At 44.4% G+C, this 16821-nt stretch overlaps 4 protein-coding genes across 4 annotated transcripts; 2 read left to right on the forward strand and 2 right to left on the reverse strand.

Moving 5' to 3' along the window:
• Positions 1–197: 197 nt before the first annotated feature.
• GCG54_00015099 (uncharacterized protein) lies at positions 198–1099 on the forward strand (the record flags this gene model as incomplete). Its single annotated transcript, XM_045414914.1, has 3 exons — positions 198–375; positions 436–862; positions 916–1099. Coding segments are annotated over 3 exons (789 nt in total), but the record flags the coding sequence as incomplete, so codon positions are not given.
• A 283-nt stretch (positions 1100–1382) lies between these two features.
• GCG54_00015100 (uncharacterized protein) lies at positions 1383–3090 on the reverse strand (the record flags this gene model as incomplete). The annotated part of the gene is made up of 6 exons (XM_045414915.1): positions 1383–1504; positions 1567–1698; positions 1765–2161; positions 2220–2458; positions 2509–2569; positions 2626–3090. 6 exons carry the CDS (start codon positions 3088–3090, stop codon positions 1383–1385), a joined length of 1416 nt encoding a protein of 471 aa, XP_045261037.1.
• A 3051-nt stretch (positions 3091–6141) lies between these two features.
• Positions 6142–8279, forward strand: GCG54_00015101 (uncharacterized protein; the record flags this gene model as incomplete). Its single annotated transcript, XM_045414916.1, has 2 exons — positions 6142–6272; positions 6323–8279. 2 exons carry the CDS (start codon positions 6142–6144, stop codon positions 8277–8279), a joined length of 2088 nt encoding a protein of 695 aa, XP_045261038.1.
• A 1628-nt stretch (positions 8280–9907) lies between these two features.
• On the reverse strand, positions 9908–10926 carry GCG54_00015102 (uncharacterized protein; the record flags this gene model as incomplete). Its single annotated transcript, XM_045414917.1, has 2 exons — positions 9908–10136; positions 10739–10926. The coding sequence occupies 2 exons, from the start codon at positions 10924–10926 to the stop codon at positions 9908–9910; spliced, it is 417 nt and encodes a 138-aa protein (XP_045261039.1).
• Between the last annotated feature and the right edge of the window lie 5895 nt (positions 10927–16821).

Consider the following 16821-nt stretch of genomic DNA (forward strand, 5'->3'; position numbering starts at 1 on the left):
TTGAACAATTTGTTACATAAATTCTTTGCAAGCCAGTCATCTGAGACTCTGAGCCAACTTGCTTCATTATGTTCGTAACTTACACTGGTACACATTATGAACATCGCGATTATACAATTCTTTTGTTATCTCATTTCTTCGTTGCGACCTATTGCGCAGCACTGCAGCCTCAAATACTGCATACAAGATTTCGCAGCAAAAGAAGTCTTGGGATTATCGCGGGTGCCGAAGGCAGCCTATTCGTATACAACGCAACACAGGTTGCTTTTATCCAAAATGCTATTAAATGGATGAATTATTACGCCGAGTCAGCGTCCAACTTCCTTCTCAAAGACGACGCTGAGAAAACAGCTGCGTTCATCGGATGGTTTGGCTGTAAGACTTCTTGATCTTAATCCAGCTTAAGATCCAAAAAGAACTTACAATCTTTTCCAGACAGTAATCAAGACCTGTTGCTTGATGTTAGACTGAGCATCTTCGATCCTATCCACATGTTAGGCTCTGGAGCCACTTCCTACGTGTCCTCGCATCAAGGGAGGGATGACGTTATAGCCATCGGATGCGGAACAGCTCAAGCTTTACGAATTTGCAGGACCGAACCTCATACCATAACCTATGCACGGACAGAAGACAACAGCGTAGTCATTTGTCCTATAGCTTTCTCCAATAATGGATACTACGGAACAGATGAAGGGGACTATGCCGCGGAATCCGAATGGGCGAGCAATCGAGTTGTGAAACCTTCTGCCGGACTCTCCCTGCTGCACGAGATGACACATCTACCTAGTGTGGTAGGAGGATTTCAACATTGGACGTCGGCTCCTCGAGACGGTTCGTATGACTACTTCTATGCGCCTTCTAAGTGAGTGGTAGAATTTCTAAGTTGTTGGGATCCTTCCTAAAATATTGCAACAGGTGCATTACCCTGAGTGATATTGCAAAGCTCAACAATGCCCAGAATTACGCTTTTTTTGCATTGGATATCACATCAAATCATCAATATGCAAGTAGAGAAGTGGACGAGGATGCGCCAAATAAAGGACAAAATGCTATTTGGTGGCTGAGAGAAGGAGCTGGCGGTCGGAGAGAAAGTCCGTAGGTGTCCAAACCTTACTCAAGTTGACGTCCCCAGTCCCAAGCTTTTAACTTGTCCGCTTCCTTAGTAAGTTTTGTGAGAAATGCATGTAGTCTTTCTTGTCAGTGCATATTGATCTAATCAAACAGATAAGGCAGTAGTCTAAGGTCCATTTTCGATGTCGTGCTCACTGATGCTTCGCAAAGTTATCAATCTCTTTTTAGACTCCAATCCTGATGTAAAACAAACGTGCACAATGCCCACCCGGAACATTGATATTTCCAAACGACCCACGCTTCATTACAACTTACACACAACTGTCGGCATCGTTGTCAAGCTTATCATCAATAGTTTTCTGGCTTTGAATATGCAGTGTTTTCTTGATTATCGCTAAGACGAGCACACCGCCAAAGGTGGCACCAAGCCCCGCTACAAAGGACAATCAGCAATCAACTCAAGAATCTGACCTTGTTAAGATGATATGAGCTTACTGATGGTAAAGACCCAGCCCACTCCAATAGCGTCTATCATGGGAACGACACCACCGACAGCGCCGGCCCCAAAGCAGTATTGCACGATGTATTTTCCACTAATGACGGCTGTTCTCTTTTCTGGTACAACCTCTATAAAAGGACACTTCAGTCAGCAATAGATAGCGATGAAGGAATGGATTTTAGGGTCGAAATTACCGGCTGCGTATGTGTTCAATCCGCTAAACGACCACATTAGACCGAAACCTTGGACGAATGAGCTGATGACAGGCAAAGCCATCCCGCCAACTTCTAGTTGCAGACTCCAACCAAAGACCAGTGTTCCTAGTGGCAACAGCAAGAAGAATGCGGGAAGACAGGCATTGAGTCGGTCTTGCGACAGCCGGAGACCATTCCGCTTGTGGATGTATCGCTTGACTGTTCGGTCTGACAGCGCGCCGCCGATCGTGCTGCCGAGCAAGAAGCCAGCTCCGGGGGCGAGATAGAATAGACCGCTGATAAGGGGAGTTGTGAGGTTGAATCGCGGGTTGATAACTCGTCGAACGGAAGCTATGAGAGCGTATTGATTGAAGCCCAGTAACCCGCAAGCGAAGTCCTGAAATCGGTAAGGGTTAGCGATGATGACTGAGGTAGTATCTGAAAGGAAGATTTACCGCCATAATGATGTTTGGGTTCTTGAACAAGCGGAACACGCCAAATGGACTGAACCTGCGCAATGCACCAAAAACATCATTGTCGCTGAATCCACCCTTAGCTTCCTCCTCTTCAAAACCGGCTGTATTTGGAATGAATAGGTATCCCAGCATTAGGCCAGAGAACGTCATTCCTGCTTGGACGACGTAGATGATTCTCCATGTTGTGTATGATACAATAACACCTCCAATCATCGGCGCTTTCACCAAGGTCAGCGAAAGAGCTTTGTGATAGACCCAAGCTACTCACCTAATGAGTTTGCAGCAACCGAGCTCCCGAGAAACAGCCCGACCGCCAAGCCTCGACTGGTCTGTCAATCACGTCAGAGAAGTGTCTTGGGATCGGGAAACTCCGACAACAACTAACTGGTTCAAAAGTGTCTGCCAAGATGGTTTGTCCAGCAATAAGGAAGTAAAGTCCGGTTGCTCCTCCGAGGATCCAGGCAGTGACGAAAAGGGCGAAGCTTTGAGATGTAACTGAGCCCACTGAAGACAGCGTGAGCATGATTGTAGCTAAGAGATAGGTAGGTCTGCGGCCAATGATTGTGCTGATTGGCAACCAGATGAGGGCAGACACAGCCATCGCAATGAAAACGCCAGCGTTGGCTGTGGTAATGACGTGGGTCGGGACATCGAAATCGGTGGCAACTTCTGCAAGTGCTGTCATGATAGAGCTGCTGGCGAAGGTAGCAGGCAGAGTCATCCAGCAAACGACACACAGTATCGTCCATTTTTGCCATGTTGGTAACTTTGCCACTGTTTCGTCCAATTCTGGGACAGCTGGTCCGGCCGGCTGCTCCGATTTTGTTTGGCAGGCTGCCTGGTTAGGCATGTTCGCTTTTTGCTATCTCGACTCTGAAATCATGTATGTCCAATGCCGACTTTTGTAAATGGCTGTTTTGCAAAACACAAGTGATCAAATAACAAAAGAAACAGGAATCAGTATGGAAGCGACAGCAAAATTCCGGCGACCAGCGACAAAACAATGTAATTATCTTTCTAGGTTCGAAAAACACGGCATGCAAGCCGTTGAGTATGATTCATCCTTCAGGCATCGAAGGACGTAGCACCCCTGATCCATCGTCAAACGCTCGAAAGCCTTGACGTGATCGACAGTAAGCTGCAGTGGACATTGACGGCGCCTCATGATGTCGGCGCTTCTTCCAGTATTATATGAGGCTCTGACTTGAGATTTTGTCAGCAAAGGCGGTCTTGAAGACAGCTTTGGCTTGGAGAATGAGGCTTTGACTTTGAGTGTAGTGCGAACTTGACTCAAATAGGTTGGGTATTAGGGGGAGGCGGCTGACGCTTCACTGTATTAGTATTATGAACTTATTGCTATTTCCTAATGTAGTAATTGGGGAAGCTTTGTGCTAGTTAAAGATAGGTCTGAGTAGTTTGTAGATTAGGTATTGCGCCTGCCTACTTATTATAATTAGAGCTGTGACAAGGATGCGCGAATGCCGGCTTGCAAGAAGCTTAGAATCCCAAAACCGAATCTCAAACTTCGTCGCGCGCACTCGTCGCCCTACAAGGCTGCCTAGATGGGTGGCTTGCTCTCAGTCAGTGTTACTAACCTCCTCGTAGCATTCGACGGGGATTCACTAGTTTGATGCAGAGCCACACAGACAATGTCGGCGCTCCTACGGGCGCTTGTACGGTAGATGCCGAACGGCGCCGACCTTCGTGAAGCGCGGCTGTGTATCCCTGGATCCTTAAATATTCCTTTTCGGGGTTCATCGTTGGTTGCCTAGATCTTCGAAAACCTTTTTTCTTGCTTCATCATGATATTCGCACCTCAGCAGCTGTACCTGTTTCGGAAAAGATAGCTTGGCTTAGTCTGGAAAAGTTTGAGGGCATGGCGTTTGTGGGGAAATGTGCTCATCAGCCAGGAGATGACCTGTAGCGCACCTAGACCCTTTATGGATGGCCCTTAGCCGAGAAGGAAATATTTGCATTAGAGACAAGAACTTCAATGAAAAAGGTATCAGAAGAACATTGTGCAATGGTGAGCATACACGAGTATTTTTGGGACAGGAGACAGGGAAAAGTCAGGTCGAGGGGTTGACAAAGCTGATTATCAAGCGCTGTGACCTTCCTTTTTATTTGGACTGACTAGTCGTCGGCAAAGCCGTTGTCGATCATGAAAAGGCAGGCAAGATTTATATCGTGTGTCCTAAAGCCATGAAGCTCGAGAATGGTGTATCTTAGCTGTATAATGCGCAATGCTGCAAGCCGTATGTATGTATGATGGTCGTTGATACATGTAAGGTTCATACCCCATGATACCTCTACGCTTCATAAGAATTGCAGTTGACTGTCATCCAATCGTTCCTCCATTCCTCACTCTTTCCATTCTGCTCCTGGAGATCATAACTGATGTCAATGCAACAGCCTAACTGGGTTGTAGTACATCTATATAATGGGACCAACTCGCTACGTTGGTGGCGTTGGCAACCGTCGAGAATAGAAGGCTGACTGCTAAGGCAGATGGCGAGATGAGTTACATCCTTGCGATTGATGTACGGGTCTATGGCATGACATTAGTGACGGTATCCTCCTCCATGAGCATCCTGCCTTGAGCACGAACCATGAAGCCAGCTGAGTTTTCAATTTTGTTGGACGCAAACGAAGAGTGGATAGAAGACGTCAAGGGATATGTACAGGAAGGTACAGTATGGGAAAAGGATCAAAGGGATGGGATGAACATGAACAGCCCAGGTGACACTCCATCCCTCCCGCAGACATATTGAACTCAACAGTTATACCAGTCGTCTTTTGGTCAATCGATGAGGAGGTTCACACAGGATAATAATCGTTGGATGTATTGCAATCAATTTAACTTTACCTCCGCCTTGCATGGCGGGGCCTGTCAACTCGAGCGGTTGGGGGGCAGTCTGCTAGCGTGGCACATGACGGCAATCAGGAAAGACGAAGGTTCGGTGCGAAGCTGGAGCTTACGACAGCTTTCCATTTGAATCTTAGGCAGTGCAATCTCCTGGAGAGCAACATGTCTCGGGACATGATGGGTTACCAGCCGACGATCGGCGTTGCCATGTATGTTGGCGATATGGTGGAGTGGGCATCTCTTGACAAAGGCTTCGAAGATCCGCCTGTGCCACCGCCGTTGAGTATCCCACCGAAGCTCAAGCGGAGAACAGATTTATGTGAAGGTAATATTGGAGCGTATTTGATAGGCTGTGGAGAATCCAAGTTACACTCAGAGTATTGTACTCTTTGTTCCTTGTCACTTTGTTACAGCGACTTATAACAACACCTTAATTACTCAGGGACATATCTAAATGTTGAGAGTTGAAGAAGAGACGAAAGACAAGGCGCAGGTTCTTCAACGGATTCAGGGATCGTCGTCGTCATCACAGGTTTAGATAGACTCTAAATAGGTCATTCCCATGAAATGCTTAAAGATAGAATCCAAACATATAGACAAAATACCCAACTGAGACCTCGCACCCAAGTGACAGATCGGGCCCCAGTGATAACATCTATGCCGAGAACCACCGTTACCCAACTTACTGTTTGCTTAGTCGCTGGCAACCATGGTGAACCACCCTCCCCTCCGCTGAGTCGTCGACAGCCAGATGAAGTGAGGGGGCTCACAAACAAACCCAGGTCCTTTCCTCGAGACAAAAGCAACCCCGTCCGACCTTTTGCCAAAATTCCTGAAAAGTCTTTTTCCTTCCATCAACGCGTTTCGTCGAGTAGCTTCCACACTGATTGCTACCAGCATCATCAACAACGCAGGCTTCGACAAAGCGACATCGCAAAGTCAGTCTCCACCTCGTCTTTGCTTTGTAACACACTGAATAGCAGACTCGCGAATATTCGACGCGATCACGGAATCTCGTTGAAGGAATTTCACAAGATGCCTTCACAGGAAGGTCCCTCGACCTCGACCGACGCGTCTGACCGCGCCGGCTCCCCCGCCCCCAAGCGCCAGAGGGCCGAGAACGGCGACCTTCGTATCAAGACCCCTGGAGACAACTTTCTCAAAAAGTAAGCCTTCCCTATCTTGAGTCCTTGAATCAAAATACTGACTTCGCCAGCGTCGGCGTCGCCAACCCCATCAACCATGGGCCGGTCCAGCACAACCCTCCCCTCCACGGCGGCTTCGGCCCCTCCCAAGCTCCCCCCCAGACCCCTCAACCTGCCCCTCGCGCTCTCACCCCGACCAACATCGCGGCCCGGAGGCTCTTGAGCACTCCCCACCTCAACGCCATGGCTCCTCCTTTTCGTCCCCAGACGCCCGTTCCGATGGCTCCTGCTTCTCGTCCCCGGACGTTCGTGCCGCTGGACCCTGTCCGCCCTCAACACCCGAGAAACCAGCGTCTTACCTCCAGCCAGCCCCAGGGCCAAGTGTCTTTCCCCTATCCGCCTATGCTCAACAGCCTCGGCCAAGTCTGCCCCCGGCCTTCCCAGCAGCGAGGGCCCCCTCCTGAGGTGCGTTCTCCCAAGTTCGGTGAAGAGAAACTGGGCTACTTCACCGATGCGCTGCATGACCTGGCCGGGGAGCTCACCGCCTCGGGCTTTGAGGTCCCCTTCTCTGTCTCGGATGACGATATGCAAAAGCACTCCTTTGAGAGCACATGGGAACAGTTTGTCCGGGACTTCAACGCTGACCCAGCCCAGGACTCGAGAGCTCTGTTGCCCTCCGACTTGCCTCCCGACATGCTGGCCCTCTTTCGCGATAATGAGGAGTACGTCAAGAAGAACATCAACGCTAGCAAGGAATACTTCAAAGTTCCTCGGGTTGCGGCTCGCGCTCCTTTGAACGCTGGTCCGCCCGTCCCCTCAGCCCCTGGAGCCCCTGCCAACCGGGCTATTCAGCCAGCTCCCATCAACTCCGGCCAGCAGCAGACCTCTGGAACCCCCGTACGTCCGCATATGCAGCCGGCTCACGTCGTCTATGGCCGAGAGCAGACCACTGAAGGTCCTATCATCCCGGCCGCCCAGTCAGCTTCATCTAACGGCTCTGCCCAACCCAAGAATGGTCAACAGCAGACTCCCGCCGACGGCAGCGAAACCCCGAAGATGCCGCCCATGGGACACTTCCCGACGAGATCTGCTCCTCCTCCTAAGCGCAAGTCGACCAAGCGGAAGAGTCTTCATGAAGCCTCGAGCGGTGCCACTGGCCTCCCCGCCGCCTCGTCTGCCATCGGTGGTCACGCCAACGGCCCTGCTACCAGCCCCTCGAACCGAGCCCAGCCCGCGAACCTCGGTATCGGTGGAAACACCTCGATTGGAAACTCCTTTTCCCGTCCAGCTGGCATTCCAGCCCCTGAGAACCCTCACGCAGACTTCCACCTCGGCACAGGCTTCCGCTCCGATATACCTAGCACCAAGACCGAGCTAGGCCTGCTGAACACCCCCGTGGACCGCCGGATCAGCCACCCCTCGCCTCGTCCCGCGGCCGCTCAGCCTCCTCCTGCCCAGCCGACTGCTGCTGCTCGTCAGGGTGCTCGTCAGGGCGCTCGTCAGCCATCCGTGGCTCCCCCTCCCCTCCATCCCAATGCCGGCCCTCGCCAGTCCTTCATGGACTCTCGTCCTCCTCACATGAGACACCCAGCCAGCGTCCGTCATCCTTTCGCGGCTCCCCCTCCCGTCCAGGCCGCTACTGGTGATGGTCACCCTTCCACGGCTGCGGTCCAAAACCCCGCCGGCCCCCCTCGTGTTCAGCCCCCTGCTGGTCCTCACCCAGGCCCTCGCCAGCCCTTCATCGGCCCCCCTCCTGCCTTCCACGGCCCTCGCCCCCACGCCGACAACCACATGATCTCCAGATCCACGCTCAACCGCACCCTCACCAGGCTCCTCAACGCCCGCCGCACCGTCGAGACGTTGGTCGCCAATGCCGAGGCCGGCGGAGACCCCGTCGTGTTGCGTCAGCAGGCCCGCCTCGTAGAGACGGCTATCAAGAGCGTCGGTGTTGCAGCTATTGATCTGGCACAGGGCGTTCGGGTGGACGAGTACTGGCCTAATGTGAACTTGGACTTGCTGCGGGAGTAGAACAAGGTGAATCCCAGTGGGAAAGTTGGTTGTGGCTACGGAACGTTGTCGTTCGGGATCGTTTTTGGAGTTGTAGGAATGAATACCCAAGGGAAAGGCTCGTTGGTTCCTTTTTTGTACGATGTCAGGATTGTTGCTTCATTCAGAGATGCGCAAGTGGCCGAGATGGATCGGACGGAGGGCTTGTGTACGTTAATCAGATAGAAGAATCGTTGCTTATCATTCCTCTCGTCGTGCGTTTATACGAGCGTTGCATGTTGAGTGTTGATAGGTTAAATGCGGGACGGCACCCATCCATCATCAACGCCAAGCCACACTGGGGATCGTGAACAGGTTCATCCGTTTTGTAGGCCAGGGCAGTACTTCCGAAGATGCCGCGACTCATTGTAGATGAATGGAGAGAGTCAGTATTCTTCTAGGACAATCGATCAAAGCACGGAGAGCACGGAAGGGATGGAGACACGGCAGATGTGGTTTGAGGTCATCAATTGTTTTGAATTTGAACTATCCTAGAGCCCCTGCTCCATGGCTATCTCCAGATTGCTTAGCTGAGGCGCCAGATTAACCCTCAGGCGTGCGTTGAAATGCAGCAGTGCCACCTGCCGATAGACCTGGTAGACGTCCTTATGCCTTAAGGAGCGATATGTAACGAACATGTTTCTTTTTTGGGCATTATACCAGGGTCCTCAGGCCCGTCTACAAGGTGTGCCAACAGGGGGTACACTGCTGCGTTTGAAGGCGTACTTGGAGATATTTTTGTGGGCGGAAGGATAGGTAGAAGTAGCCAAGAACATGGCGACAGGATGACGAAGTTTTCGGTAGGTCAGGTGAAGGGCGGCGAGAACACGTGGCCGCAGACACAATTCCATCGCTGGCGTGGGCAGAAAGCCGTCAACGGCATTCATCCAGGGCGATTTAGCCGCGTCGGCAACGCCGCTCCAGCATGTCTTCCATGCCCCGCTGGCCAAAAGTTTCTCCAAATGAGGCGTCACACTGATGCGCGACGTGGCCGAAAGGGCGGCGCGGCGGCGGTGTCGTCAACCTCGGAAGGCCAGCTGTTCTGTCGCCGACATGCAGGCAGATCTCGCATGTCGTGATGGCATACGCGGGGAAACTCCCCTCCGTTCGCCAAGCCTCCACTGTCCCGATTGGGCGCCACGGTGCCCCTCCACGCAGTAATCTAAATGCAGGGTCCTGTACCTCTCATACGCCGGGCGCAACCGTCAGCCCGACACGCTGCGAGGTGCCGGAAGTGCATCTTTCGGGCGGGATGATGTGTCCTCTTCGTATCCTTCCATGTTTTCGTTCAATCGGTGCAGCGCCTTGGTGGGAAGCGGCGCTCAATGGTGGCTTTTCTTGCGGTCGGCAGGTTTCCGCCGCGATTTCTCATGGTTTTCGTTCGTGGGTATCTTCATGAAACATGTCGGTTCGTACGGTAAAAAGGTCACTCGGGGATGACGATCGAGGGAGAAGGGTGCAAATGCATGCGCGCAAAATGAAGTATATTGAAGGCGGCCGCCGAGGCTGATGCAGTAACTGGCAACATCGTGGGTGGGTATCTTTCTTTCTTTCTTTTTTCGAGATGTGCAACAAAAATAAAAGGCGTCGGAGAAGACGTCACAGCTTTTTCAGTTCGTCTTCTGCTTGGGCGGGGACTTGAGCTTGCGGGAGATGGAGAGGACGGTGACGCCGGCGACCATGAGGGCCTCGACGCTGAGGAGACCGATCCAAATGGCGTTGAGTATCTGATCCTCGTAGCCAGTACCAAGGTACATTGACATCTTTTCGTGAAGCATTGGATATCCGCCGGAGACGAAGAGGAAGGCTTCGAGAACGTAGAAGGTATACCAGTAAGGACTGTAGGGCGCATGAAGAAACGGAGGTTAGCAAGGTCCAGAAGGAGGTGCCGTCCAATAGTCTTTATATGAAAACAAAGCGCATGGGGGAGTGTTTTTGCTTATTTGCGGGTGCCCCATAAGCCGTGGCATGTCATCAAACAAAGTGTCCCTTTTGCTAAAATAGGAGACTCGGAATTGCGGAGACAGTGAAACCTTGCGGCATGGAAGATCCATGGCGGGGAGGGAACGGGCTTTTTGCGGTTGACGCACGGATTTCCCGCTGGCGGCGGGCGGGACAAAAGAGACAAAGAAATGCAATGCAATGCGAGGCGCGGGTTGAAACGGTGGACGTGGAGGGTAAAGCCAGGTAGGTGTAGGTTAGGTTAGGTAGGGCGGGAAGAAGGGATGGATGGATGGATGGGACGAGTTCAGACGGAGTTCAGACGTCCGTAGAGAACAGCCGATGAGTAGTACGTGTTGTGTTGCAGGTGGTGATGGTGCATGGGCTGATGGGAAAAGGACATTTGGATGTGATACAGACGAAAAGGCACGAGACAGGAGGTGATGGTTTGGAAGGGAAAGCCGAAAAAAGCAAGACAAGACAACCAAAGCCAGACTTACCGAGACTCGTCATTCAAGCGCACCCACTGAATTCTGGTATGGTCAGGCTCGCCGTACTGGGAAACCTGGACAGCAATGAGGATACCGAGGAGGACAAAGGACCAGAGGAACATCATGCGCCCAAAGAGGGTGACGTGGGTATTAAAGCCCCAGAGGGCGTCGAAGACGTCCGTGACGATGGAGGTCATTTTTTTCCTTGCTGGTCTATTTTTTCCCTAGTGAACTGGTTCCTGGATTCTGGGAGCAAATCGGGCTGCGATGGTGTGGATTTCTGGCAAGGTTGGCGAGTGCGCTGGATGAGCGGTGGCGGGAGAGGAAACAGGATTGGGGCGACGATGAGCGCTGACTGGACACGCTGGCGAGAAATCTGGAGCCGACGGTCTGGACGGCGCTGGAGGTGCAGTAGAGTGCAGCGCGAGGGTGGAAATTCGTGGTGTTGGATGCGGATACGGCGCAAAGGCGTGTGAGCGAGCGCAGGTGGCGGTGTGACACGGACTGGCCAGCGCTGCGTGTTGGTGGTGTTTAGCGTCGTTGGCGTTGGTGGTTTGCGCTCAATCCTCTTGTCTGTCTCCTTGCCTGGCTGTGTGTGATGCAACAGGTGCAAGGGCGACGAGGGTGACGAGGGTGATGACAGGCTGGGAGAGAGGGGAGAAAGAGACGAGGGGGAGGGGGAGGTGGAGGGGAGCAAACGAAAGAGGAGGAGGGCTGGGCTGGGGCCAGAGAGACGAACGGATGGGGGCGGGCTGGCTGCTGCGACACACAATGGATGGGGGCCTGCTGATTGAATCCAGCTAAAGGTCCAGCTGATGATGTGACCACTGACCAGGCCAGACCAGACCAGACGAGATGACGAGGAAAGGTAAGGGAAGGGAAGGGTGGAAAGTTGGACGGGAAAGTGCAAGTGACCACCGACCAGGTCTGCCGTCAATGCCGCGCTTGGGGATTATGGTTAATGTTGATTGCCCAAATTATGCAACACCATGTCCTGGCGCTGCAGATAAAGAACTTCTTAAGCAGGCGTAATAAGCAGTCAATCAATCCGACGAGAAACACACAAAAAAGAAAAAAGTGGCGGCCAGGTTTTATTGTTAAGCGCTGAGACCCGGTCGCGTGTCTTATCGGCGCTCCACGTGTCCTTATCGCCGGCTTCAAATTGGGTGGCGCCGCCCCTGCCGGTTGGCGGCCCTCGCGAACCGGCAAGCTAGAGCCCATTAAGCTGCTGCTAACCCCATCACGCCCATGACGGGGTCTTTGAATGGGGGCCCGCTGCACTGCGCCGTTGGTCCACTGCACGAGTCCACTGCAAGGCCGGTCCAGGCCTGGTTACTGGGAAAAAGTGGAAGGATGATGCTGTGATGTGATAAATTGACTTGGATGTGTATTGTGTACGTATCCCTGAGAACTAGTAAAACTCTGCGCATAGGTTTCATAGGGCCTACTGTTCTCGCTAGGTGGATTATCTATTTATTTAGTCCTCCCCTAGTAGCTAAGAGGTACTAATTTAACCCTTATAATCTAATATACCCCTTTAAGGATAATTACTATAATTATATAATTATCCCTATAACTTAATTAAGTATTTCTAAATAGCTTTAATTACTTTTTATTATTATAGTTTTAATTATTTTATAAGTTATAGAATAATAATTTTCTTATTATAAATAGTTAAAGTAATAAAATAAAGTACTATCTACTTTATTTAACTAGTTTAAAGTTTCTAATTAATTATAGTTTTATTTATTATTTTAGTTTTTTTTAAAAATAAGAAAGTAAGTTAATAATATTTTATTACCCTTACCTCTTATTATTTTTCTTCTTTTTTTTTTTTAGCTTTTTAAGAATTTATAAATTATATATTAATCTTATACTACTCTTTTTATTACTATATTAATATTTTAATTAAGTAGATTAAATACTTTATAATATCTTCTTATAATACTTTTAATACTAAGTATAAAACTTATTTTAATATTATACTTACTAATTATATATATACTTTTAAGACCTTTAAGTTTTATTACTCTTATTATATTAGTTTTCTCTCTTTTATTTCCTCTAATAATAAAGAGGAGGATAAGTTACTCTCTCTCTTAAATTTTAGTTATTAATTTTATCTTTTTTTATAACTCCTTTTTATTATTAATCCTTCTCTTTTAGTTACTACTATCTCCTTTATTATATATCTTACTAACTATAATAAGTACTTTATTCTTAAACTTATTAAAGAGGAGGATTTTAATAATAGTAAGGTTAAGGAGACCTCTATTAAGAAGAAATATAGCTACTTTTTTAATACTTAGTATTAAGCTAAAAAGGAAGCTAAAAAGAAAAAGGAGATTAAGGAGACTAAAGCTCTTACTATCTTTCTTACTAAATAAAAAAAAAAAGATTATATTATTACTTATTTTATTTAGTATATTACTATTAAGAAAAAAAAATAAAAAGAGGAGGAAATAGCTCTTTAAACTATTTATATTAATATAGAGGTTATTACTAGTAAAGAGATTATTACTACTATAAATAAAGAAGAAGAGGAGAAAAGTAAGGTTATTATAAGTATTAATAACCTTTTTAACTCTATAAACTCCTCTTTTAAATTAGAGAATAAGCTTTATTTTAGCTATTCTCTCTCTTTTAGTAGAAGTTATTTATATTTTAGTTACTATTTTCTTAATAAGAATACTTACTACTACTACTATATAAAAGGTAGTAGTTACTTTATAAGTATTAAGGAAATTATTACCTTCTATTATATACTTTATAAGATAAAAAAGTATATTAAGAGTAATAAGTCTATTTTAGTTAAAATATAAGTTATCTCTTATTAAGTATTTTTATATAGTTATTAATTTCTTATAGAGAATTAATATTACTTAAGAAGATTTTTAGGATATTACTTATAAAGTTATTATAATTTATAAAGTTACTAAAAAGAAAGGTATTACCCCTCTTAAATATACTTTATATATTTATTACTCTATTTTAGCTTTTATATCTCTTATTACTATACCTCTTATTATTATATCTCTTCTTTATTTAGAGATTTTAGTTTATATTTCTTTTATTCTCTTAAGTATTTTCTTTAGTTCTTATTCTACTTTTAGTTATACTTAGAGTACTATTATAGCTATTTATTATAACTTTAATTATACCTTCCTCTATACTTCTAAGTTTAGTTATATTAACTTTAAGGAGTTCTATAACTAGCTTAATACTTTTAAATTAGCTATCTTTCTAGTTACTTCTTATAAAGCTATCTTTTTTATTCTTACCCCTAAAAGTATTTAAATATTCTTATTTTATAGTTTCTTAATATTTTAAGGGTTTTAGTTTAGGATAGTTCTACTTTTAGGCTTTAGGCCTATAAATATTTAGTCTTTTTAGTAGTTTTTCTACTTTAAATAGAAGTTCTTTTATACTCTCTCCTCTTGAGTTTATAGTTATAATGCAGCCCCCCTATAAAAAGACTATAGCAAAATTCACCCTATATACAGGCATAATTCTAGAAACACTATATAGGTACTTTAACTTATACCCTCTACTAATTAAGGAAAATAGTATAGAAACCCTATATATTCCTGCTAGTAAGTAAACCCTCTGAATATTATAAAGTTGAATATACGCCCTAGCTGAATAGATTAGTAGAATAGTAATAGCGCTAGCTATATAGCGTGGGGCTAGTAGCGCTGTATGTAGTGGGGCTGATCACATTAGGGCTAAATAGGTTACTGAGGCTCTTATAGCCTGGCGATAGCTTCGCTGAACCTTCTAGCGAGGTGCTACGAACGCTACTACATAAGAGATAACTTCTTAACTAAAGAGGTTATTAGAAGAGGTTCTTATAGCTAGAAGTATAAAAACTCTGCTGCTGCGCGTAGGGCCTTATGCCTATCCCTCTTCCTCTTCCTCTTCCTTATCCTTAAACCTATATTAATAACCTGTTTTTATCTAAGAAATATGAATTGAGGAGTGTTATATAAAGTAAAAGGTATACCTATAACCTATAATAAGTCTTAAAGCTTTATAATATCTGCACTATAAGAGATATATAAGAACGCTAATCCCTTATGAGGTACGCCTTTCTATAAGTAAATAGCTGAGGGTATCGCTATATAGGATAATATCTATATACTAAACGAAACCTTTAAATTTAGTAAGTACTTTTTTACTAATTAGTAGTATATTATTAGGGTAGTAATAGCTAGAGCCCTTATAAATACCCCTAAAGGGGACCCTCTCTATACTGTAATTAAGGTAATAAACGATAGCTCTAAACGCCTCTATATAGAGGCTATATATATCTCTAGCTATCCTAAAGAGTGGCCTTTCTTTATATAAGCCTTCTATAATACTAAAGTAGAGGTAGCCTAGGCTTAGGTATAGGTATAAGCATAGTAAGGCTTAAATATTAGTAAGTATGCCTTATGCTAACTAATAGAGAGAGCGTTACTAATAATAGTATAGCTGTAAAGGTATTAGCTAGCCTGATTAAATAAGAAGATTATAATAATAGTGATAACTTAATAGTAGATAGTAAAGTAGTGATAGAGATAGTATTTAATAGCAGCGTGGGTGATATATAAGAGAGAGGATAGGTTAATAGTTTAGTAGTCTGTAGTAATTAAGTAATTAAGTAATTATAAACTATATTATTATTAAAGTGAAGTTGAAGATTGTGAGGTTGTTAACTGATATATATATATAAGTGCGGCTATGGTTGGGAGAGGTAGTTGGAGACTTAGGAGGTTGTTAGGTTATGATTATATGACTAAAGGCTATATATATTATTAGGAGGCGTGGAGTTAGGAAGGTCTATCGCTCTAAGTAGGTAAAAATTACTGTAAATAGCTAGAGGCTATACTCTCTCCTCTTTATTTCTATAACTCTCTATACTTATTATATAAGGTTATTCTAAATATCTTTTTTCTCTATTTCTTTCTTTTAGTTCTCTTTATCTCTTTTAAACTTAAAAATATAGTTTTTTTTAAAGGTTTCTTTTTAATTAGCTATTTCTAGCTATATTTAGAAGTTCTTAAAAACTTACTATAAAAAGAACTTTATAAAACTATCTACTATTAACTATATAAAAGGAGTATATATTACTAATATATACTTCTTATAGATCTCTTAATAAAGTTAATAGTTATAAATATTAATATAATATAACTTTATTTAGAAATAGATAAGCTCTTTAGTAATTAGTTTAACTATCTATTAGTTATTATATTAGATTTATATTATTATAAGAGTACTTTCTATAAGTTAGAAGGATACCTTTTAGCTTATTTCTCTAGGGAGTTATACTTAGAGGGAGGTTATAAAGTAGTTTATAAATATTACTTCTTAAGTTATAAATAAAAATAAGAGTAGTTTTACTTCTATAGTTAAAGTTATTATAGTAGTTTATTTATTTACCTTTTATATAATAATACCTCTAAAGAGTTTTATTATAAATCCCTAGAAACTTTTTTAATTTAAAGTATTATTACTAAAACTTATATTAGAGGCTATTTTAAAAGTATTATATAAGCTTTTAGCTTTAACTTTATACTTAATATATAAGTAATATATCTTATAGAGATACTATAAAGTTTAATTTATAACTTATTAGTATTTTAGTTTAGGATTTTAGTTAAAATAAACTAAATAACTTACTATAAATATAAAATTTAGTTTTATTATTATTACTATATATAAAATAATCTCTACCTTTCTCTAATAGAGATTAACTTTATTATTTAAAGCTTCTTCTTTATATAGGAGTAGCTTAATATATCTTATTAAGGTTCTATTCTATATTCCTAGAAAGTATCTTAGTAGAAGGAGTTTTCTCACCTTTTCTATATAGATAGCTTATAAGAACTAAAGTCTTCTTATTTTTTAATTATAGAGAACTTTAATATTAAGAAATTATTATAAGTTTTTACTACTTTTAAAGTAATATTTCTTCTAAAATTCCTTAATTACTTCTTTAATTTCTTTTTAAGAGGCTTTTAAGTAAATAAGTATATAGTTATTTATATAAAAGAAGAAATATATTTAATTTTTCTTTTAGTAATAATCCTCTCTTAATATTTATAAGA

The sequence above is a fragment of the Colletotrichum gloeosporioides genome, assembly GCF_011800055.1.
Source record: "Colletotrichum gloeosporioides strain Lc1 chromosome Unknown consensus_66, whole genome shotgun sequence".
Lineage (NCBI taxonomy): Eukaryota > Fungi > Ascomycota > Sordariomycetes > Glomerellales > Glomerellaceae > Colletotrichum > Colletotrichum gloeosporioides.